Source organism: Melopsittacus undulatus, chromosome 3 (assembly GCF_012275295.1).
Source record: "Melopsittacus undulatus isolate bMelUnd1 chromosome 3, bMelUnd1.mat.Z, whole genome shotgun sequence".
In the NCBI taxonomy this organism is placed as follows: Eukaryota; Metazoa; Chordata; class Aves; order Psittaciformes; family Psittaculidae; genus Melopsittacus; species Melopsittacus undulatus.
The window spans coordinates 88,869,377-88,892,500 of record NC_047529.1 but is presented as its reverse complement, the minus strand read 5'-3'; the positions used below and the strand labels follow the sequence as shown (position 1 = coordinate 88,892,500).

Sequence of the window (23,124 nt, the reverse complement as noted above, 5' to 3'; positions counted from 1 at the left end):
TGGCTCAATGCCTATTGTTTCACTAATGGGAACTTAAAAGCTGACCTTTGACCAGAAAGGCTTGGTAAGGAGGTGGTTTGGACAGGCAGAGGCAGTTTTTCCTAGAGCTTGTGGGATGGTGGAGAAGTGGGAAGAATGGGAAGTTGTGAGCAACAAGACTAAAAAGCCAGACTAACAGGAGTTTTTAAAAGGAATGGCAGAAAGTCGAATGTGGGCAGAGAGGAAGTGTTGTTTAGGGAGGAAAAAGATGGACAGGCTGCTGTGGTGAAGACTCAGTGCCCCTTGCTACCAGGCTAAGCAACCGTGTTAGACATCAAGTGTTAGTAAGACATTAGCCAACAATGTGGCTTTCCTTGGGGTTTATTTTGGAAGTAAGACATGCAATGGTGAAGTCGGAATTTCTGAAAATAAGAACTAAAATTAAACAAACCAACCAAATCCCAGTCTGTTAGTTTACATATACTACATCCCTCAAACAGATGTGCAGCAAAAGGCTTGGCTTCTGACTGAAATGCTGGCAACAGGGTTTTTGAGGGGACAGACAGAATATCAAAGAGCCTAGAGCAGGCATTTTAAGCCCAGAGCTGGACAGTGGGCTGCAGTTTTCAGGACGAAGTGTCACAGGGACTTATTGTACCAGGATAAAAACGTTTACGGACTCACTAGTGATTCAGAGAAAAATCCAGGTACAAACTAGCCAACAAAGTTTTCAAGTTGACAAGCAGGTATTCTGTATTGCGGTGCCGGGAGACACGAGGGATAGCTCCTCCTAACGTGGATCCCCGTATTGCTACTCAGGCCATCTTTATAGAGTCCCTGGGCATACATACATATTCATGAGGCTACACATGAATTACATCATTTTCCAGGAAGTTTCCCGCATACATACAAAAATGGTGGTCTTTAAGGGTCGTTTACTTCTCCCAGCAATCTTAGTAACTTCTGTCAGTCTTTGAAGCACTAGCTTAATTAACATTATAGACATAGCAAGCATCCTGTCCTACTTATCAGTTAGTTTAACTGTGCCCACCCTGGACATCTGCTAGTCCCAGATACTTCCCACCTGAGGTCCTGTTTTTCTATTCTGATTTTCTTACACTTTTTGTACTAAAGACCTAAACCTATGTCAGCTACCTTCAAGCACCGCAGTTATTTTCCATTACAAACCCATCAAACTTAAGGTTACTTTAGAACCGATTACATTTTGTGCTTTTGTGCCTCTTCGTCTCACTAGCAAGGAAAGTCAACCAGAACCGCCACAGATTCGAGACAATCATGAGGTGCCAGCTGTGAAGAACCGCCCCGCTCCCCGCCGCAACCTCCCCAGCTGCTCCGTTGTCCATGAGGAGCGGAGGGAAGCGCTCCGGTCACACGCAGAGCCGCACACAGTACGCTCCGGTGCCAGCTCACTGCAGAGCACGGCACAACTCCGCCTCACCTCACGGCCTGCCCCGCGCCTGCGTGAGAAGGCGGAGCTTGTGCCCCACCCCACCGCCGGCGGAGGGTGAGGCAGGCTGGGTGCGCGTGCGCAGGTGCGGTTGTTGGTGCTGGGGCGGGGCTGAGGCGGGCCGGGTAGGGCCGGGCGCCGGTGGCTCCTCCGCTTTCCTCCCGGCCCGGCCGTTCGGCGCTGCCGGGCCGCGAGCCTTCGCAAACTAGCACCGGCCCTGGGCCGCGGAGGAGAAGGAGCGTGCGGGGGCTCTCCGCTCCCGAGATGTCACAGAGTGCTATGTCCGAGACCTACGGTAGGAACCGAGGGGCGGGGTGGGCTGGGGGTACCTTCCTCTTCCTCCTCCCCTCAGCAGCGAGCGGGCCCGGGCCGTCACCTCCTGAGGAGTGGGGAGCTGAGCCCAGTCTCTGGCGGATTTTTCTGCCATGAGTGCTCTTTCCCTTTCTCCCTCTTTGGTTCGCTGGCTGACACGGCAGTGAGCGGTCGGAATGGTTTTACACGGTGTGGAGGTGTTGACTCGAAATGTAGGCGAGGGAAGTCAGCCACTACCTGTTTCGTTGAGTTCAGGAGGAAAGTTGCAGTGCTTGTTCTCCGGGAGAAGCTGCACGTTAGTTGGAGATTGTATACTTTTGAGGGTCAGGTTAGGATTTCAGTCCTGTTGTCTGAGATGTGCAAGCATTAAAAAGAGCTGATCATGAGGGTGAGTTAGGGCAAATGGATCAGTGAGTATGTTTTTACATCCCTGTGTTGGCATGGATGTCTAGCTGCTGTGGTAGAAAGCATACAGAGGTGCAAGTCGGAGTGCAGGCGCTGATGGAGTGTGTCAGTGCTTCACAAGGAAAGCATCAAAGTCCAGAGGAGGCCAGGAAGATATTCAGAGGGCTGGAGCACCTCTCCTATGGAGACAGGTTGAGAGAGTTTGGCTTGTTCAGCCTGGAGAAGAGAAGGCTCTGGGGAGACCTTAGAGCAGCTAAAGGGAGCCTACAAGAAATCCAAAGGGGACTTTTTACAAGGGCATAGAGTGACAGAACATGGTCACATGGCTTTAAACTGACAGAGGGGAGATTTAGATATTAAGAAGTTGTTTTCTGCAAGGGTGGTGAGGCCCTGGCACAGGTTGCCCAGAGAAGCTGTGGCTGCCCCATCCCTGGCAGTATTCAAGGCCAAGTTGAACAGGGCTTTGAGCAGCCTGGTCTAGTGAGAAGTGTCCTTGCCTGGTGCAGAGGAGTTGGGACTAGATGATCCTTAAGGTTGGTCAAAGATAAGTGGGGGGTAGGAAAGGTGTACAGAGCTGGTACTGCTGGCTAGGTGGAAGAGTTGGGAAACAACTGACTAGTATTTGTTTCTCCGTAACTTTGCTTGAAACACCTGTTTGCTTGAATCAGTTTTTTTCCCCCCCTCTCCATAACATAGAGTTCTGAAGTATTTTGCAGTATAAAAATGCTGTCATACATATTCAAAGTCCATGTGATTCATTTGTCATTCATATGTCAAACATATTCAAAGTCCATGTGATGGGTTGCTGTGGAGTAAGATTGCTTGGAAAGTGATAAACTTTCTCACTTGTTTTCTAGCTTTTTCTGTTGCAACATTTTGCCTTCAGGATATGTTCAGACTTTAGAGCTGGACTTGCATCCTCTTGCTTTTAGAGCAGAGTCTTGAAAATAAATAGTAGCTTGGACAAATCAAAATTGAACACAACTGCTGACTGTGAGGGAGTCTGGCATGGCCACCGGGAATTCTTACTAGTAGGCTAATTGATCTGATTATTTCTGAGGCATATTTGCAATAGTGTAGTCATCAGTAACATTAGGTCATCATCAGAATTAAGATGTTTTGTCCCACCAGGCAGTGCTGCAGTGTACAGCAAACACACAGAACTAAGGGGCAAAATGAAGCAAGAGCGTGGGGCGGCTTGAAGTGTGAACACTGGGGTACTCAGACCCTGCTTCTTTTTTGTGCTTTCTTGAGAAATGTAAAACTTACATACAGAACACAGAGAGATGTGCTTTGTAGATACAGATTTGCGTTTGAACTAATTCCTCATGCTCTCAACTCTGATGATCAGACCTGTGATTACTTTGGCAGGTGGGTTGATAGGCAAAAGCCCTGACAGAATTTCAGCAGTGCTTCTCTTTTTGATCCTGTAGTAATAAGCAAGCCAAATAGATAGGTTGTAGCTTAAGTACATTTCAACATTTTTTGCTTTGTTCCAGTGATACAAAATAGTGATTGTAGTCCCGCTGTTTGTGATTGTTTTGGTGTCCTAGAAAACAAGCCCCTAAAATTAAAGGTTTGCAGTTTTGGGTTATTCCTTTTGTTTGTTTAACTGTGCTTTGATATATTTCTCCTTTCAATGTTTCAATGGTTGTTCTATTCATATATAAGCTACAAAAATTCTGAGCTAGAATACTTGAGGTTGTCAAGTTTTAGAGTAAATAGAAGAACAAACCCTATTTTATAACATAAAATTTAATAATTGCTGTACCACTTCTGACCTTAACAGTAATCAGTATCTAATTTTGCAGTGTCTTGTCCACATAGGTAGCATTTGAATTGAGTTTGAAGTAAAGAGTGTGATGTGATAAAATTGTGGATCTTCTGTGCTGCATGAACTCCCTGGGATTTAATATGCTCCCAGTACTAACAAAGAGTGGTTTGTTTCTGACCATCTGTTACAGGGACAATTGAGAATGATAGAAGTTTTAGGGCAGTTTCCCCCCAGTGACCCAGATCAGTGGTCACTGTCACCTCAGTGCTGGAATCCCTGTAGCTTCTGCCCTTTTAGATGCTTATTCATGAATTGAGTTTTTCTTATCACCTGGATTATGACCCATTCTAGTTATGTAACCTCAGTCTTTTTATCCATATGGATAGGCTCAAGAAAGTGATTGGTGGGGTTTGTTTGTTGGTTTGTTTTTGTGTTTTTTTGATAGTTTGATTGGGTTTCTTTTTTTTGAGTTGCTTTAATGTAATTTTGCTGTCTGACTTTTACATGACTTCAGTTTTGCTGTGAGGTTGCAGCTTGCCTTCCCTTTCGAAGGCAGTATTTTAATTTTATTTATTTTTTTGATACATTTTTCTCCATGAGAAACAAAGAGTCTTTCTTTTGGCCTGTCCTTTCTGCCTATCTTACTTCATTATCCACTTCAGTTAATTTACTTGTGTTTCCCTCCTTGAGTTCCTTTCTTTCTTATGTCTGTCTTATTTGAAGCTTTCCTGTTCACACACTTTTTCCACCTATTTTTGTCCCTTACTGTGTTTCTGATCTCTTAGCTTTTTTCAAACCAAGTTCTGTAGCCTCTTACAGTCTTGGCACTAAATTCCTTGTTTGTAATCTGTATTTTCTCTCACTTAGATCTGTTTCATCAGCTGTGTATCTTCTGTTCTCAGCTTTCTGATCTATCCTTTACAAAGTGGCAAAATCAAAACCAGAACAATCATAAATACAAGAAAACTCAGTGAATTTTGAGACTGAATTCAGAAAGAACATTATACTGCTGCATGTGGGACAGGAGGATCATTCTTTAAAAGTTTGTCATGTATCATTGGGAAAAAATCTCATGTAGGAAAACTACTTTAACTCAAGTTTTCTGAGATGCAGTGGCCTCTCTGTAGATAGGTACCATGTAACAACACATGTATGCTTTCTCCTGCTTCACAGTGCAAAATATATGAGTTTTGTTTTATGGTAAGTGTAGGCTGACCTAAAAATAGCTTACTCTTAATAGGTAAATGCAAAGCAACCTTTGGATTTTAAACAATAGGAGGGCAGAAGAAAGGTTGTACTACCATTGAGTAAACGTGATATGTAAGATTCCAATAAAATCTCCTTAGTCCGTACTTCTATGTGTTTTCTCCACCAGTGTTTACTACTGTCAGTCTGGTCACACAAGTTCATCAGACTGTCATTTTCAGAGAATGTATAGGCTTTCTGTCCATTTAAAAATATTCCTATTTGGTCTGGACAATTTGATTCATCCTTTTCTTCCCATTCCCACTTCCCCTCTCCCCCACCCTTGTCCATTATCTGATGCTCCCTGCACTTATTATCCTGGTCTTTGGTTATTTCAAATCTGATTTTATTGCTTAGAGAGCATAGCTCTTTTTGTTTGTAAGGAAACAGATCTTTAGTCTTTCAAGCATTCATTATGCAGATTAGAATAGAGAAGGCAGGTTTATCTGTGCTACCTGTTATCTTGGTAACACTTGTTGCTGGAGAAAGGAGTAAGTGGGGATAACAGCTCTTTCCTCTCATTTAGAGGAAGAATATGGCAGTAGGAATGTTTCATAGCAGTCTTTCCTTATGCAGACTTCTGCAAAATTGAAAATGTCTAACTAGTAGAAGACTTTTTCATTACATGAATAAGAGTTTCCAAAGGGTCAGCATTAGTGAATATAAGATTCTACTCTTTATCAAAGAGGTCGAAAAAGAACAGACTGAGAGAGGGAGGATATAATTTGGTCTTTCTTTCACCCCTTCTTTATTAGCAAGCATATAAGAAACAATTCAATCCTCATTACATTTTAAAGACTAAGCTGCTGTTGCTCAGAAGCTGTTCAATTATTCCTTCTGCTGGAGTAAACTTAAAGGAGGAGGCTAGATGTCTGGGGTGGTTTCCACATCATCTGGTTTTGCTGGTACTTGAGTCAAAGCCCACAATTGTCTCCCTTCTTCTTTACCCTCGATTTCCCTTCCTGTCTCCCAGCCACCCCCCAAACCATAGTTTATGTAGTTTAGCTGCTGGTGTATCTTTGGGATGGAGACTCAGTTTTACTCCTTTTCACTTATGATAGAAAATAAGTTTTCTTCCCTGCACCCCCTACCCAGTTTGGGATCAGGAATCTCTCACAGGGGAGAGTAAGCTGGTTTTTCATACTGCCTTATTTGCTTAAACAGCCATGCTATGTTATCTTTCATCTCTATGCTTTCTGCAGTGTATGTCTTACAATCTTTTCCCTTTTGGCACAGAATTCAGTTTTTGTCCTAAATCCTTTCTGTGTAATGATGACCTTATTTACAGGCAAAATATTTCAACTTTCTGACTTTTTCAGTAGCCAGCATGGTAGCAAGCATTTGTAACATCTGAGTGATGTTGCTTTTCAGCTTTTCCATGAAGGAAAAACAACAGAATTCAAAAGAAAAACTTCTCTAGGGTGACAGGCTTGGCAGCTGACTGGAATGCTGGAGCTCAGAGCTGCTTTGTCAGTCACAAAAAAGAAAAATAAAAAGGGCTATAAAAATGAAGTAACCTAACTCCTCTGGGACGAGTGGGAAGAGGACACCAAAAAGCTAAAGTAGAGCAATTAAGCAGTAATGCAGACATTACCCTATGAGTTGCATTTGGGAAATTGTGAAGAATGAATATATAAAAGTTTTTCCCAGTGTGAATATACAGTGATGTTACAGTTGGGCTAAAAGAAGCTGTTTGTCCTGTCTCATTCAGTTTCTGTGTTTCTCAACTGTTGTACATTTTGAGAAACATCTGTGCAGTTCAGAGAGTAGATATTTTGTGTCTTAAATCTAGAAAAAAAAAAGGTATAAAAATTTAACTGATATGGTTCCTGCTATCATACAGAAAAACATTGTAAGAAAGAAATTCCAGAATAACAAAATGAAAGCTATTCTTCCTGTGCTTACCTGATAGTACCTTACCATTAACATGCTAGGCTGTGAACTTAGAAACACATATGGGTATTTGTGACTTTTGGCATTGTCAAATCCATTTTCTTCCCTTCCTTGCAGTTGATTAAATGTGCAAAGTATTCAGAAGTATTTCCTGAAATGTATTATCTCGTGCTTGTGGATAAACTGTTAACATAAATCTAAAAGCCTTTCGCTATGTTGAACAATTTACATAAAATTGGAGTTTAAACTGATAGAATACATTGGACTTGTGAATGTAACTTCAGAGTATCATTTAGTGTGCAAGCCTACATGTGTTTGGAAACATTGCTGCCTTCTCTGGTGCAGAAAGGTTTTGAGTTTTTGTTATAATATTTCCATTCTTTGGTAGACTAAAATACATTTATCTTACTTTCGTACTGCAAACAAGTGATTTGTAGCTGCAGTGACAGGTTTCACTGCTGTGTTGCCAGAGGAAAATGGTTTTGGTTTTGGGTTTTTTTTGTCTACTAAGTAATAGACAGATGTTGAATAGTTATCAAAGTGATTTATTTGTAGGAAAGATTCCCTTTTAGTTGTCGGGTACAATAGAATCTTGATAGGAGTTCAGAGTCTGTTATATAGAATATGTTCTCAATTTAAAGAGATGAATATAAAATCCCAAAATACCACTCTTAGTTTCCAAGCAAAATATAAAGCACCCTAACATAAAACACCTCAGGAAAGTACAGTGCTGTTCTGAAGCTATTCCAGATCAGTCTCTGACAGTGACACCATTGTCTCAATTGCCCACTGGCCTGCAGCTTGTCTGCACAGAGCAGAGCAGTGTGCTAAATGTTCAGCACGGCTCTGAGGGTTGCACAAGTATGGCTTCATCAACCACATTTAACCAGTGCCTACAGTTGCAAAGCAAATTAGTATAGGAGTAGAGTTTGGCTTTTATTCTTTCTTCTTGTTTAGTTTTACATTAGTTGTTTCACTACTGTTAATAATCTGAGATTTTGGGGGGCGAGGAAGAAGGTGGACTTGAAATTTGTAGTTGTTTTTAACAAGAAAAACTGCCAAACAGCGTTCACCAGATACAGAGGGGAACCAGCCTTAACTGGATTTCAGTTTTGGGATTTGGATTTGGTTTTGGGAAAAACTGTGGAGACCAGAAGCAGGTTATTTTAATTGTGACTATGTCTCACATTTTGAGGAACTCTGCAAGTGGTAAAACCAGTGAGATTACACACACCCACAGTAGTTTAAATATACAAAAAGGTACACAAGGCAGCTAACTAGTGATATTTCGTACATAAAAAGAGAAACTTGGCTTTCTTTCAGAGATGGTTTTTTTTCTCTTAACCTAACACTTTGAGGCTATGTATCTACATTTCATATTAACAGTGAAGTGGTTAGAATGAAGTGTTTCTCAGCTTCGGCTTGTTTTGCAGTTGAGATTACATGAAGGGCCTTTTTTTAGAGGAGATAACACACACAATTTTCCCAACCTGAAGCAAAAACCTTCTTGTAACTTATTTTTTTCATCCAGAAAGCATGAGCAGCTGGGTGGAGGCGTGAAAAGTAAGAGCAGTTTGGAACAGAATGTCTTAAGCATGTAAATGGTCATATTTGTGAGCAAGGAACAGCAGTCTCTTTCTGAGAAGGGTAGAATACAGATTCTATGCCAAGCATGTTACAACATTCGAAACAAGAAAAATCATGGAAAGGTAAAATGTAAAAAAAGCAAAGATCCTTAGTAAAACACTCCCTCTTTTTAAATATGAGTCAAATTTGGAAGAAAGATGAAGACAATGGATAGTGGACATTCCCGGGAGTAATAGCCCTCTGTTTTACCATTGACTTTTCACCAATGGGAACCATGTGTAAAACTTGCTAGGGAGCATTTGTGATGTACTATAAGAATTCCTGCATGAAATGGAATGAGTATGTAGATTTGTGTGCATATTAAATTCCATTTGTAAAACTAAAAGACTCAAAACAAGATTCTGATAGAGTAATATGTCAGTGCTTTGACTTGCTTAGCATAGTCTTCATTCTGTTTTTTATTCTGCCATCCTCTGGGCCAATATCTGTGTAACCATTTGGCAGCTGTGAACACTGTTAATGAAATTAATGGTAAGTTTTTATCTTTGTTGATATTTCAAACTGACTCATTTTCATTGACCACTTACCTAATGTCTTCTGGAAACCCACTATGTTTGTAAGAGAAAATGTGCAATAAATTGTAAAGATGTCTGTAAAATAAGCTGCTGTTGGTAAACAAATAAGTAGTGAATCTTGCACCAACTGTTGCCTCTGTATTAGGGGAAGCAATTATAAACTTTCTAATCACAGTTCGTCAGTGTGTATGTTTGAGAGTGCTAAGACAAGGAAGCTTTCTCCAGTCTGTAGCTAAACTGAAAGCAGATATGGGGAGGTAAGAATAAAACATTATATGTAACTGTTAAAACAATAGCAGTGGACCATAAATCTTGAATTTATTTAAAAAAAAAACAACAAACTATTTATTACTAATAAACAATGATGTAAATGGCTCAATAAACAGGTAAAATTCCAAAGTACCTGTATCTTAGTTTACCATGTGGATGAAATGGAAAAGCAGGCATCCCAGAGTAAAAATATTCCTTGTCTGTACATTTGTAGAAAAATACTGTAGTTATGCAGCTTTATGAGTATTAAGCGGTTAATATAGGGAAGTTCAAATTAATGTGAATAAAATAAGCTTTAAAAGTAAAAACCATACAGATTTTAAGAAATGGCATCTTTATATAGGGTGTTTGTACTGACTACAGTTAATCTTTTATATGCCCTTAAAACAGATTGTGGAATACAAGCCAACCGTATACCTGTAATTTGGCCTGTTTTAACTGAATTCAAATTCAGCCGTTTTTGTCTCTTCTTGTCATTCTTTCATCTCCATGAACAAATGACATTCTTAGCTCTTACTTTGTAATATCACTATTGAACACACTGGTTATTCTTCAGATTTAATACTGTTTTGTTAACTTTGTCATCTATTCTCTTCTTTTTGGAATAACAGGTAATAGAGAATAGCCAGCTTGTGTATTTGGTCTTGTGACAAAAGTGTGTGTACTGAAATTCAGCAATTTTTTTTTTCTTTCCATCTTCAGATTTCCTCTTTAAATTCTTGGTCATAGGAAATGCTGGAACTGGAAAATCCTGCTTACTACACCAATTTATTGAAAAGAAATGTGAGTATATGTGAGCATGGTAAGAGTTCTCCATTGCTTTGTACCAGAAATAAAGGCTCTGCTTACATGAGTATCTGTTCTTTGTATGGAAGTTCCTGTAATTCTTTTAGTTGTATAGGTAAAGATTTTTGAGAATTATGTTCACAACATGGCATGATACTATGATTGATCTTGAACTGGGAATGTGTGAGAGCAACAGTTTATATACAGCAAGTATCTTAACTTTGTGCTTTAAAGAAGTAGTTCTTACTTATTCATGGGAAGGCTGTGCCCTTGTATGTTCTGCTATTCCATGAATTTTAATTTTAAATGGCACTGAAATATCAAAAAACACAGATGGGGGGAAAAGAAGTGTACAAAAGTTATCTTGCAATTTATTAATGTGACCTGGGAATAGTTTGATTAAGGCAGCCCTTTCTAGTAGTAATTTTGAATTGAATAAACTGTTCAAAATTGTGTTTCTGCATGATGGCATTAGCCTTCTAAATGGCACTGAATTTGATGGCTTGGGAAGTAGTTTGTAATTGGAGCACTGTGGAGTTTTGATTATACCTCAGTTGTATTATTTAAAACCTATTTATTTGCTCTAAATAAATTTGTCTTTCTTTTTCCTTTTTTTCATTTTCCTTTTTCTCTTTTTGTAGTCAAGGATGACTCAAATCATACTATAGGAGTGGAATTTGGTTCAAAGATCATAAATGTTGGTGGTAAATATGTAAAACTGCAGATATGGGATACAGCAGGGCAAGAGAGATTCAGGTACCCATTTCAATAATTTTATTGTTTGTTAGTAAATTGTTGCTGTTGGTATTGTGTATTATTTATGCCTACTTATAAGTAGCCACGGTTTTTTGGTCAGTGGAATTGTTTTGTCTGCTTTCATATTATTTACTAGGCCAGATCTTCCAACTTGGACATAGCAGCATAAATCCATTGCCTTCTGTAAAGCAGTGCTGTTTTGCAGATCTGAGGTTCTGCCCTTTCTTTCCTTGGGTATTTTCTGTGATAGTTAATGTATATGAATAGAATATGGGGCTAAAAGCTTGTTCACCAGCCAAGCTCAAAACAGAACTGTGTGTGCTTAACTCTTGTGTTTAGAAGGCCTTCTTCTGGTGGGAATAAGTAGATGTCAGGAAGTTGTGAACTGTTTAAAATCTGCATGAGAACGAATGCATAGCGTAATACTATTTTATTAGAAGGAAGAAAGTCAGTTGTCAAGTTCATGTGGCTAAATACATTTCTAGCAAGACTGAAATCTTTTACATTGCTTTTTCTTAAGAAACCTATTTGTCAGCTGAGATCCACCAACGTACTTTTAGTGCTGTTTTTTGAATCTCATACATCTGAAGAATAGGGCAAACTCGGTGAAGGTCTGATGTGTTCTCCAGTACATTCACCATCGGAAAGGACATCAATTTTTATATTTCTGGGGTGTGGGTGGGATGTTTCTTTGGTAGGGGGGGGCAGTGGTTATCAAAGGTGAGCATGGTGGTGGAAGTCTGAGTAATGGGCAGCTATCCAAGTTAATGTTCCCTATTAGGCAAGTTCTCTAGAGACATCTGTGGCTGGGTGAAGCTGGGCAGTGCTATATAGTCTCTATTAACGAGATATCTTTGGTGTGTTGGCCAGATATCCTGGGATTCTGAGGGGCTCTGTAGTTTCAAAAACTTGTGTGAATTCTGCTCTTTCAAGTTGTCCTGCTTTCAGCTGCTTTCTTCCATGTAGCTGTTGCAGTGGTGTCTTTTGCTTTAGTCTGAGAACAATGCTGATAACTCACCAATGTTTTAGTTGTTGCTAAGTAGAACTTACCCTGATCAAAGACTACTTAGTTTCTCGTGGTTTGCCAGTGAGGAAGGGTGCAACGAGCAGAGACAGCTGAGCCAAACTAGTTTAGTCACAGGCTTGCAGGTTTTTTACCCCCTTCTCTGTTTCTTTTTTTATAATGTATCTGTTTTCTTTTTAAGGCTGGTCACACCTCTATGTACTTAGCAGGTTTTATTACTTCTTCAGCTACTTTTTGAAGGATGCTTTGTTTTGCTTTCCATGCCTTTTTCTCTTCAACTTAATGAGTCTTAAGTTGTTCAATTACAGCTGCTTTACTCATTCTCTCCTCACTGCTGAGAGTTCAAACACAAGTTAATTACACTGGTTTTATGCCACATATAGTACCATCAGCTCCCAGTTCTGTATCAGGATACTTAGTATGATAATGTGTAGCTTCAGCAGCACACAGGTCATAATGGACTTTGAGAATCCCTGTACAGCTGTATTTAGTGAAAGTGCTTTGTCAAAAGTCTTGTTGTAAGTAGTCTGCTGCTGCACAGCTGATGTTTTCTAAAAAAACATTTTATTTAAAATATGTAAATGAGAAATGTGTTTCATAATACAGATTGCATTATATTAACCTAGATTTGAAACAAGTTATTATGGAAATGTACATCTGTAATTCTGTTTCAGGTCTGTAACAAGGAGTTACTATAGAGGAGCTGCAGGTGCTTTGCTTGTCTATGATATAACCAGGTAAGAAAGGTAGCAACTGTTCTGCTTACAGACGACCAGATACTATTAATACATAATGATTCCTCCCCAGCTATGTGGTCCTATAACAGCAGGAAGAAAAGAAATATAAAAACCATCTCTAGCTTAGTGCATATTTAAATTTTCAAACTTGCTTATATGAGATATTGTGAATGTCATAAATGTAAACAGTCTCGAAGGGTTAGACAAATAACTGGGAATTGGCCCATCAGTAGCTGGTTTGATTATGGTGGACTGTCTGCAGCCACTGGCTCAAGAAGCCTTGCAACAGAACCTAAGAGCAAGCTTTGACCACTTTTAACCAAGATGGTACACCGTTTATTAGTATTAGTAGCTGTTGGTGTAACAGGTCATTCTCTGGAGAAGCTAGCTCTTGTTACACATTTCTTAATTGTAGTTCAGAATTCTGTTCACTTCTACCAGTTTTTGATATTTTAATAGAGGCAGCCAACACAATACGTTACACATTGCCAATATTTTCCCTGGCCACTGTAGACTGATACTTGGCAGATAAGTTTTGTGCATGTTAATGATGATTCACTAGATCTGTTGCTTTTTTTTTTTTTTCTGTCCTATGAATGGACTGTTCTCTTCTGAACAGTCTCTGAAATCTGTGGTACGTGCTTAAGGTCAGTTGGACTCATCTGTCAATCTTACTGCTTGAAAGCTTTATCTCTGACCACCACTACAATGACTAATGGTGTGTGCAGGGTAACTGCCTGGTATATTACTGGTCTTGTGCCAGATGTGAAAGTTCAGGCATGCAATTCTACGCAAGCACAGTAAATCCTTACAGTCCCACCTGAAACTTAAGTATCCATTGAATTCCATGATAAACAATAATTCTTTCTTTTATCCCAAAATTTCATGCACAAAAGGCTGAAACTAGGTTGCTGCTTAAAGTCATAGCTTTTTACATTAACTGGGTTTTAATAATTATATGTATTGATTTCTATATTGTGGTAGATTTAATTTTGCTTTTTAAAAACTAAGTTTTTAAATAGTTTCCTGAAGGAACTTGTTACTCTTCCCAATTCATAGCTGGCATATTGAGCTGTGTAGGTGACTTGCCCAACTAGGAGCAATTTGTTGTTTGCCACGAACACAGATTTGCCTTACTGAGTTTTAATGAAATGTGAGTTCACTAAATAGTGATCTGTTCACAAGGAATGAGCATGTTCTCATAAAGAGTGTTATTTTCTACGTAGCCGTGAAACCTACAATGCCCTTACTAATTGGTTGACGGATGCACGAATGTTAGCAAGTCAAAATATTGTGATAATACTGTGCGGAAACAAAAAGGATCTTGATGCAGATCGTGAAGTTACTTTTTTAGAAGCATCTCGGTTTGCACAAGAAAATGGTAAGTAGTACAAAATCTTTGTGTAGCATTCAAAGACACATCTTTAAAATTATATATTCTAAGTGATATATACAATATATAATTATATGTAATTATCTGTTATTAAAATTATGTATGCATATCTACACTTAGGACATTGCCTACTGTACCTTGTCAAATTTCTACAGAAAGAGAGTTCTGTTAGTACATGAGGTATAGAGAGAAGAAAGTGCCTACAATGAAAACCACATGTACTATTAAAGTCTCATTACCAGTGATTCTTCCTGTTGCAGTTTAAAGAATACCTTCTGTGTGGAGATATACTCCTTAGGGAATGAAGTACAACTTCAGGTATTATTTTGCCTCTATAGGGCTGAAGAGAAAAAGAAGAGTGCAATTTCTTAGTTTTCAGCACCTTACAGGTTGTATAGATCATAGACAAGTTTGGATAGGGTGTATTGGAGTTGGAAGCGATGACTTTTACTCATGGGAAGCTGACTTCAGTGCATGGCATGGCACCAGAGGACTGTTACCTGGTCTGTAGTATTCAGAATTTCCAGTCTGAGGACACATTTGTGTGGCAGCTAAAGCTAGTCTCAGTCTGAGCCACTGTTCTGCAGTCCTGCCATCAGTAAAATCTGGATTTGCTACTATAAGTCAATTACAAATAGTCTTTTCTATCAACTGTGGCAACTGGCTGTCCTTTTGCATATTACCTTTTATATTAATGGGAAACTATATGAAGTTTGTTTCATTCGCTGTTTTGCAGGCAGAGCCCAAGTTATTTTTGGATTCCAGCTTTCTAGGGTTATTATATAAATTTCAGAGGAAGTTTTATGTGGTTTTGACGTCAAAAACTGATTTTTTTTTCCAGACCATACTATTTGACAGTAGTTCTCCTTAAGAAATTTTTTATTATTCCTAGCTTTTACGCGTTGAATTAGTATATCTGGTATATATTGTTATATCCAGACTTGTTTTGAGATTTTTTTTTCTGTTGTCAAATGCAGAGCTGATGTTCTTAGAAACGAGTGCGCTAACAGGGGAAAATGTTGAAGAGGCCTTTGTACAATGTGCAAGAAAAATACTCAATAAAATTGAATCAGGTAAATTGAGATTTTTTGTTGTTATTTTTAAATATATTTTTTATTTCTTTAATTAAAAACTGAAAACATCCATGGAAATGCCATCTCTAATAGAATTAATCCAAAGAGCCAACATTTTGTTGTGGTAAAATAACCTAGTTTTCTTATAGCTGCTTCTCATATGTTTTCATAGAAATGGATGTCCAAGACATCTAAGAAGGAGGAGGCATGTAAATTATGGATGTTTTTACAGTGTTTACCTTAAGTCAGCTCTGAGTGTAGGCTGTGCGTTCTGTGGACTGCAGTGTCCCTACAAATATCAAGCCTGACATTAGACAGATTTAGCAATGCAGGACAAAAACCTAGGATCAGGGCAGATGTAACTTTCAATTTTGCTTCTCATATGTAGCAGGAAATACAGCCAAGAGAATTTGAATAGTAATACTAAAGATTTCAGGAGTGTTTCCTAGCAACTGTGTTTCTCTGAAGTGACCTTCCTGCCTCTCCATTGAAACCATTTTTACATTTGCAGATCAGAAATAGACCAGAAGCTTCTCAACACAAGTGGGCAGGTTTCTATTGGAGACAGGCTCCTAAGTGTTAGGTGTCATTTCAGCTAGTTTGCATTCCAGTTTTCCTGTCTTCTAGCTGTTTGATATCTTCAAAGATTTAAGTATTAGCTCCACTGAGAAGTTTGTCTCAGTCTCTAATTACCTATTTTGAGTGCCAAACACAAATTTTTAGATTAAAAGAATATGGTCTTTTCATAGGAATTTCCTGATTACTGCATCAAATTGATGCCAAACAGGAAATTTCATCTTAAACACACAAAAAACCCCAAACCAAAAAGCAAAGTATAGCTAGTTTTTCTTAATACTGTAGTTCCATGGCTGCTTAAAGAGGCATTACCACAAGAGAAGTAAGTCATGCTTTCTGTGAGCTGTTCCTGTTTTCTTTATGCCAGTACCGAAGAACTGAACCATGGAAAAATCGAGACTAGAATGAAGCTATGGAGGTCTCTAGTCCAGCCTCCTGTTTAAAGCACATTCAGGTTCAGAGTGAGCTGTGTGTATGTAGTTGCTGAGTTTCAGAGGTTCCTGCTGGCCTGTTCCTCAAGTTCAACCAAGGTGTTTTCTGAATGGCAGCCCTATCCTCGAGCTGTCCAATTGTCCCCTCAACGTGGTGTCATTTACTAACTTACAAAGGGATCACAAATGTGCAATGAACCTAAATAAGTCTTCAGAACTATTCAGAGGGATTTTTGTATTGAATTTTTATTTAAAGTAAATGTTTCTAATCTTGGTCAGTCCACTATACAGCTGTAAGTATATTTCTGAAAACATAGGCTGCAGAGAAGGCAGAAATGGGTGCTAGAAGTAGGGAGGATTGAGATCTTTTCTCTGGGGGCAGTGCTTTATGGAAACCTACTGTTAGATTGATCTGTTTCTGTTTGGCTTGGTAGCTATGATGCTACTTCCTTTGCATATTAGTCTCTGAAAGAAGGTGGGTTTTAATAGTGTTTGCAGAAAACATTTTGGACATTTTCTTTGTTAGAAGCACTTAGTGCAAATACATTTCTTTGTTGCAGCCTGACTCAGAGACAGATAGCTTTGTCATTATGATTAAAGACACATGGTTGAAATTACAAGAGAAAATGATGCGAGTTTGGGATTGCCTAAAAGTAATCAGAGTTGCAATAGATCTCTCCATAACTAGAGTAGAATATAGATACTCTTTTCTAGCGTTGTCAGTTAAGTTGGAATGTATTATTTGCACATGATCTATCTTCTTGTGACCATTTTGTTTCTCATCAGGAGAACTGGATCCAGAAAGAATGGGCTCAGGTATTCAGTATGGAGATGCTGCCTTGAGACAGTTGAGATCACCACGCAGAGCACAAGCACAAAGTGCTCAAGAATGTGGGTGTTAAAGAAGTTAAACACAAAATCCCAAATACTTTAGATACAGAAGGTAAGGTTACAAAAATTTCAAGGTGTTGGGTAAATTACCATACTTCATAAATGTGCTGTATCAAGTGCTTGGCTTTTTCAGGGTTAGCCTGAAAAGTGACATAAAATCTAGTGAAATAATGCACAGTAGAATGGATTCTTTTGTTTATACTTTGATTTTTTTTTTCTTCTACCATCTGCCCACTACAGCAAGACTGGTGCTGAAGTATTACATATACTGAAGTATTTCTTATGTTTGCTTACTCTGAGTAATGTTGTGGAATACATTTTAAAATTCTGCATTGCTGAAATGCATTATAGCCCTCATGGTTACCTAATGCACTGTAGAGAAGGTGAATAATTTCTGTTTATCATGGACAAATACTACTAGAAATAAGAATTCACAAAATGTATCGTGCATTATTGTTGTGGTTTAAGCCTAGCCATGCAGCCTCTCTAGCTCCCCCCTTTTCTCCCAGGAGATGGGGAGGAGAATTCAAAGAATGTAACTCCCACAGGGTGAGATAAGAACAGTCCAGTAACTAAGGTATAACACAAACCACTGCTGCTGGCACCAATAATAATGATGATAAGGGAAATTACAAGGGGAGAGAATACAGCCGCTCACCACCCACCGACTGATACCCAGCCCAACTGAGCAGTGAACTAACCTTCTGGGTAACTGCCCCGAGTTTACATACTGGGCATGATGTGCTGTGGTATGGAATACCTCTTTGGCTAGTTTGGGTCAGGTGTCCTGTCTCTGCTTTCTCCTGGCTTCCCTTCCTCCCTGGCAGAGCATGAGACTCAGAAAGTCCTTGGTCAGAGTAAACATTACTGAGCAGTAACTAAAACCATTGGTGTTATCAGCGCTGTTCCCAGTCTGAAAGTCAAAAACACAGCACTGCACCAGTTACTAAGAAGAAGAAAAATGACTGCTACTGCTGAACCCAGGACAATTATCTTGTCTGAAGCTATTACATAGTCTTTTCTCAAAACATGAAGTTTAAACTTGAGACTTGAAAATTAAAGATTATACTGGATTTCAAACTCCCATTAGCTTTTTCAGTCTTCCTACCCAGAAGCAGCCTGAAGGCATTCTGATTCCTGTCTGCTATGACCAGAAATGTAAACAAGAGAGTATTAACATTTTCTGCTTAAGCAGTGTTGTCATCTGAAGTAGCTCTTCTGGGACTGTTGCAGCCTGTGGAATGGGTGTGTAGTTGTCTTCCACAGACATTCCTCAGAGAAGGCGAGGAACAGCTTTTTCCCTTTAGCAGTAGTAGGGGAAGAAACATAAAAGTCACATAACCTGTTCCTAAGAACAACTTGGTAGTTAGTCTTTCTTATAAACAGTTGTCTTTAAGACACCTCTAAATATTAATGGATTTTACATAACTCTTTGAAGTATGCAGGTGGCTCTTAGGACAGTTCTTTCTCACTGTGTAGTTAATTATTCTGACATAATCCTTATTTCTCTAATATGCGGGCAGTGGTATCAAATTAATCAAGTACTGCAGGCACAGATGCTGCATCATTTTCACTGTATTCATTTTCTTATCACTTTGAGCAGTGCACACAGCAGAAGTTCTACAGAAGGTTAAACAAGGCAGCATGTGACTCTACATTCTCTTATTTGATTCTGTGCTCTGGGAGATTATCTCCCAGTTAAAGCTTAGAATTGTAAATAATGGATGGGAATCTTGAACTGCTTTCCTCCCATAAAATATTCTCTTTCACCTGGGAGACTGCTGAAAAATGGCATTCAAAATGGCATTAATTTAGCTGAGCTTTGGTATGGCTCTGCAGAAGTGAATAGTTCTTTATCTTATTTTAGAAGCCGAGTTTTCAGATTGATCAGATGCTGATAACTGATGGAGTCCTTGTGTATTTTACAGCTGTCCTTGCAAATGGTGTTTGGAGAAACAGCAGCTTGAAGGCTATGCAGTTTTTAAAAACATCTTTTCACTATCTACAGACAGAGCAGACCACTGCTGACAGAACCACATTGTGTGGGGCAGGAATGTTCATGTCACAGACAAGTCTGTGAAGCAAACTTGCCAATTTGGTGGACAGTATTAAAACTCATACCTGTATGCAACTATTTTCATTATCTATTTTTGTTCTTTCACCTCTAGCTTAAAGCATTGCTTATATACTGTAAATAATGTAACAGTAAATTTACGAAGCATGGTATAACTATGTATGCTGATAGAATGTTGCACTACAAGCAGTTTAATATTTTATTTTTTTATCATATAAACAGATTTAACTGAGGTAGGCTTTGTCATGTTTGTTTGTTGCACAGTAGTTTGTATTTATGACCTGAATTATAAAACTACTGGTACTGTCAGTGAGGGGTAGTTGGTTTATTTTTTCCTACTCAGCTTGCCGCATTCTAACAAGCTGTTGACATGAATGAGTCTCAGCATACGGTTAGGACCCATGATTACATGTACTACTATAGTTGGAAGTTGGAAAAGTCATTTTTGTCGATGTCCACATATCCTATTTTATCACAGTTCTTAAGTAACTTCTGAAGTGCTTTTATCACACTTCAAAAGTTTAGGAAAGAATACTTATAAGTCTCTCAAATGGCTGTTGATTGACCTGGATCTTTTTTCTTGGTCCTGATGTTTTGTATAGCACTGGCATCACAAAGATGGAATATGTATATGTGAACAGAAGTGTGCATCTTCTGTATGTGTTGTAATTCCAGGGCAGGGGCATGGGCTTATGGAGAATTATCACATCAGGAGTTCTCCTAACCTCTGACGACAGCAGAGCAATCCACTGTGGAAATATGATCTCTGTTGAATCATACCTGGGCAATGTACAAACTGAACCAAAATAGGTGGTTCTAACGTATCTTGAATGTATGACATTTAAAATACTAATTTCTTTTTCTGAAATATTCATAAAGTACAATTAAGTACGTGGAATTTTAAAATTAGACTTTAAAATTAGGAACTGTCTTGCTGGGGCTCTATCCTTGAACTTCATGTGAGTGCACTGTATGAAGTACTGTCCACACTGCCCCCAGGAGACTCCTGTAATGGAAGGTAAAAACCAAGCGTACCACTTACGTAGCCTTTTCTCCCTGTGGAACTCATCAAGGGGAATTTCAGCCGTGGTCCTGAATTTATTTATTTTTTTCCCTGTGTTAAAACACACATTTCAGACTTTCTTTCCTGCTTTTTTTTTATTATTGCAGGGAAGATTTATGAGGCAGGAGATTAGCAATCCTGTCCTCATTCCTCAACTGGAGACAGAAGAGACTTGCAGAAGGTCCAAGAGGGAGGGTAAACCACAAGTATTGCATATCAGTTTTACTGTGCCATCACAACTGATCAGGCAAGAGACCTGTGGCTTTTGTTTTGCCAGATAGAGAACTGCAGAACTAAGCTACTGTTTCTGGAGTTAGCTGGATTCAACCAAATCAGGAGGGCACTTGCAGTGACAGAAATCACTAGTGACATTTTTACTTAGTCTCGTTGGAAGTGCAAGTTAGCACATAGTAATTATGATCAGAACCCAGTACTGAAATTCCAGGTTCAAGCATGCTTTATTATTGTCTGTATATGAGTATCTTCTATTTAAAGGGTTACTTGTCAAATGTGTGTTTAAACCAGGAAACTGAAGTGTTATTGTAATTTAGAGGGCAGTTAAAGCACGAGAGCTTGCTTCATTCTTGTGCTGCTACACAGAAGTATATGACCATCTTTTATGGAATTAGTTTTGTGTTTAAAATTCTTCCCTTTGTCCTGACATTTTTGGTTCAAGTGGCTGCTATATACCTTAGGTCATCTGTGTTAAAAGGAATTAAGTTTGCTTTGTATTTGAAAAGCCTACATTTAGGTTTTGAAAGGCTGTTGGGTCCAAAGACTTCTATATTATCTCTCTCCTGTGTTATACTTAGGATTAAATTTGTTATATAACTGGTAACAATTATTCCCAAGGAGTATTCTCTTCCTGGCAGGAGTGTAAAGTATTTTTTAAAGGAGCTGAACTGTGCATTTAAATGAACATCAAAGAATTCCAAAGAAACTTACCTGTCTTAATCCTCACTCAATATATTTTAGCTCCTGGTACTCAGAAGTGGAAGTAATTACAAAAAGTAAGTCATCTGAAGTGAGTGTTGGACATAATTGTCTCCTCCACCAGTTTAAATGGCAGATTATTAAATGGGGTATGTTGTTGTATTTCTGCCAGAGTTCTGGAATGCTGGGAAAAAATGGGATATGGGGGAATTTGCCATTCCCCCCCAGCCTTAACACAATCTAATCAGGTTTCTTGGTACATTGACAAAAGTGAAATCTGAGTACTTGCTTATCAACTGGGACACAGTACAAGTGAAGTTGACTGAAGGTCTCTCTCCTGTCACTGTTACAGTGGTTGAAGTGGTCTTGGCTGCTGATCAAAACTTCTTTCCATTACTACAGTAGCAGTTGAAAAGTGGGGGACTGTTACTTAATTCTGTTGCTTTTAAATAGAAATTATAGGGATTTGGCTGGGAGTTTCTTATATTTCTTCCTGCCCTTTTCCCTTTACATAAAAATAAAAAAGCACAGTTTTATTCTTCTTGTAACCCACTGTCTTAAGCTGTTCCCTTCCTACGTGGAAGGCAAGAATAGTATCATTATAATGAATTTTGACATGTTTTTACCTTTTTTTTATGTATACTCGTACTATATATACATTAACTAGGTTAATGTGCATGTTTTGTTGTAGCACAACTTTTTATGCTGCACCTGTCACTGACATTTTGAAAAGAAACTTCCTAAACTGGGAATTCTTGAGGGAAATCCTGTTGGAAGTAATAGCTCTCACCAGTGCAAGCTTATACTGTTTACTGTTTCTCCTGAAAGGGGTTTTTAATTTCTAAAGCCTAAACATCATGCCAGTAACAGCCCTGGAGTAGATATTTAAGCTTTAGCATTATAGTTTGCAAACCAAACCTAGCTCACGTAACAATAAGGGAGAAATATGTTCAATTATGTATGGTTTTAATGTAAAATTCTTACTTTACCAAAGCAAGATGTTTTACTGAAATAATAACTTGGTACCTGTCTCCTGGGAATCTGTTGGATGTGGAACCTTAGCTATTTAAACCTTTAAACAATTTAAATGTCTCATTAAAGCCTGTGTCTTGCCTTTTAATGAGTCTGTTGGCCTACACTATTTCATTTAATGCCTGTATCTAGCCCCAAATAAAGAATCTTTCTTGGTTTTCTAGGTGTTTCACAGTAAATCCTGTTTACTTGTACACGTTTTGCCTACCAAGTGAAGTCCATACCATGATAAACCTTAGGTAATCTTAAAAAAAAAGACTTCTGGTGAGTTCACTTTGTAGTCAGTATGTGGCTGGGGAAGCAGCTGGAAGTGTTGAAGTGCTCCCATGTATTTCTTGGGAGCAGGGCCTGCTTTGCCCCCAGCACAGGAGGGCCCCAACCCTGCAATGTTGCACTTGGCTCCCTTGCATTTTTCTGCACTAATGACTACGGATGAGATAGATCTAAGTCACTTGGATAATATGGCTTCAGCAGCTAATGCTTTTTAACAGCTAAAGCAAAGGGGAAGATGTTTTCTCACTTTAGGCATCTCAGATTGAATACACAGTTGATCTGTCTATTCTGTTCTTTGTATTCAGAAGAGTACACAGCTCTCCTAAGTCCTTAAAAAATGAATGCTACAAAAAGAAGCTTGATTACTCTGTGCAGCTCATTTGCATTACATTGTATATGCTGAAAGACTTAACACCATAAAATCAAGGAATACATTCATTGTATATCAACAGAGAATGAAAGCATAAAATCTCTATTTTTACTATAGAACCAGAAGCATGTAGAACTTCAGCATAGCCATCCTTTAATAACTTGACTTTTCTTATTTGCAAGATTATACCTATTCTTAGTTATG

General features: G+C 38.7%; 1 protein-coding gene across 1 annotated transcript; it reads left to right on the top strand.

The window, feature by feature from the left end:
* Positions 1–1,563: 1,563 nt before the first annotated feature.
* RAB4A (RAB4A, member RAS oncogene family) lies at positions 1,564–22,438 on the top strand. The gene is made up of 8 exons (XM_005145981.3): positions 1,564–1,742; positions 10,211–10,291; positions 10,936–11,050; positions 12,749–12,811; positions 14,038–14,192; positions 15,182–15,277; positions 17,071–17,227; positions 19,104–22,438. Exons 1-7 carry the CDS (start codon positions 1,712–1,714, stop codon positions 17,184–17,186), a joined length of 657 nt encoding a protein of 218 aa, XP_005146038.1. The 5' UTR covers positions 1,564–1,711; the 3' UTR covers positions 17,187–17,227; positions 19,104–22,438.
* Positions 22,439–23,124: the final 686 nt, after the last annotated feature.

Coding starts and splice junctions, on each gene's coding strand:
- RAB4A (XM_005145981.3), top strand. CDS start 1,712: ATGTCACAGAGTGCTATGTCCGAGACCTACG. Junction 11,051..12,748: donor GCAGGGCAAGAGAGATTCAG/GTACCCATTTCA, acceptor ATTCTGTTTCAG/GTCTGTAACAAGGAGTTACT. Junction 15,278..17,070: donor ACTCAATAAAATTGAATCAG/GTAAATTGAGAT, acceptor GTTTCTCATCAG/GAGAACTGGATCCAGAAAGA.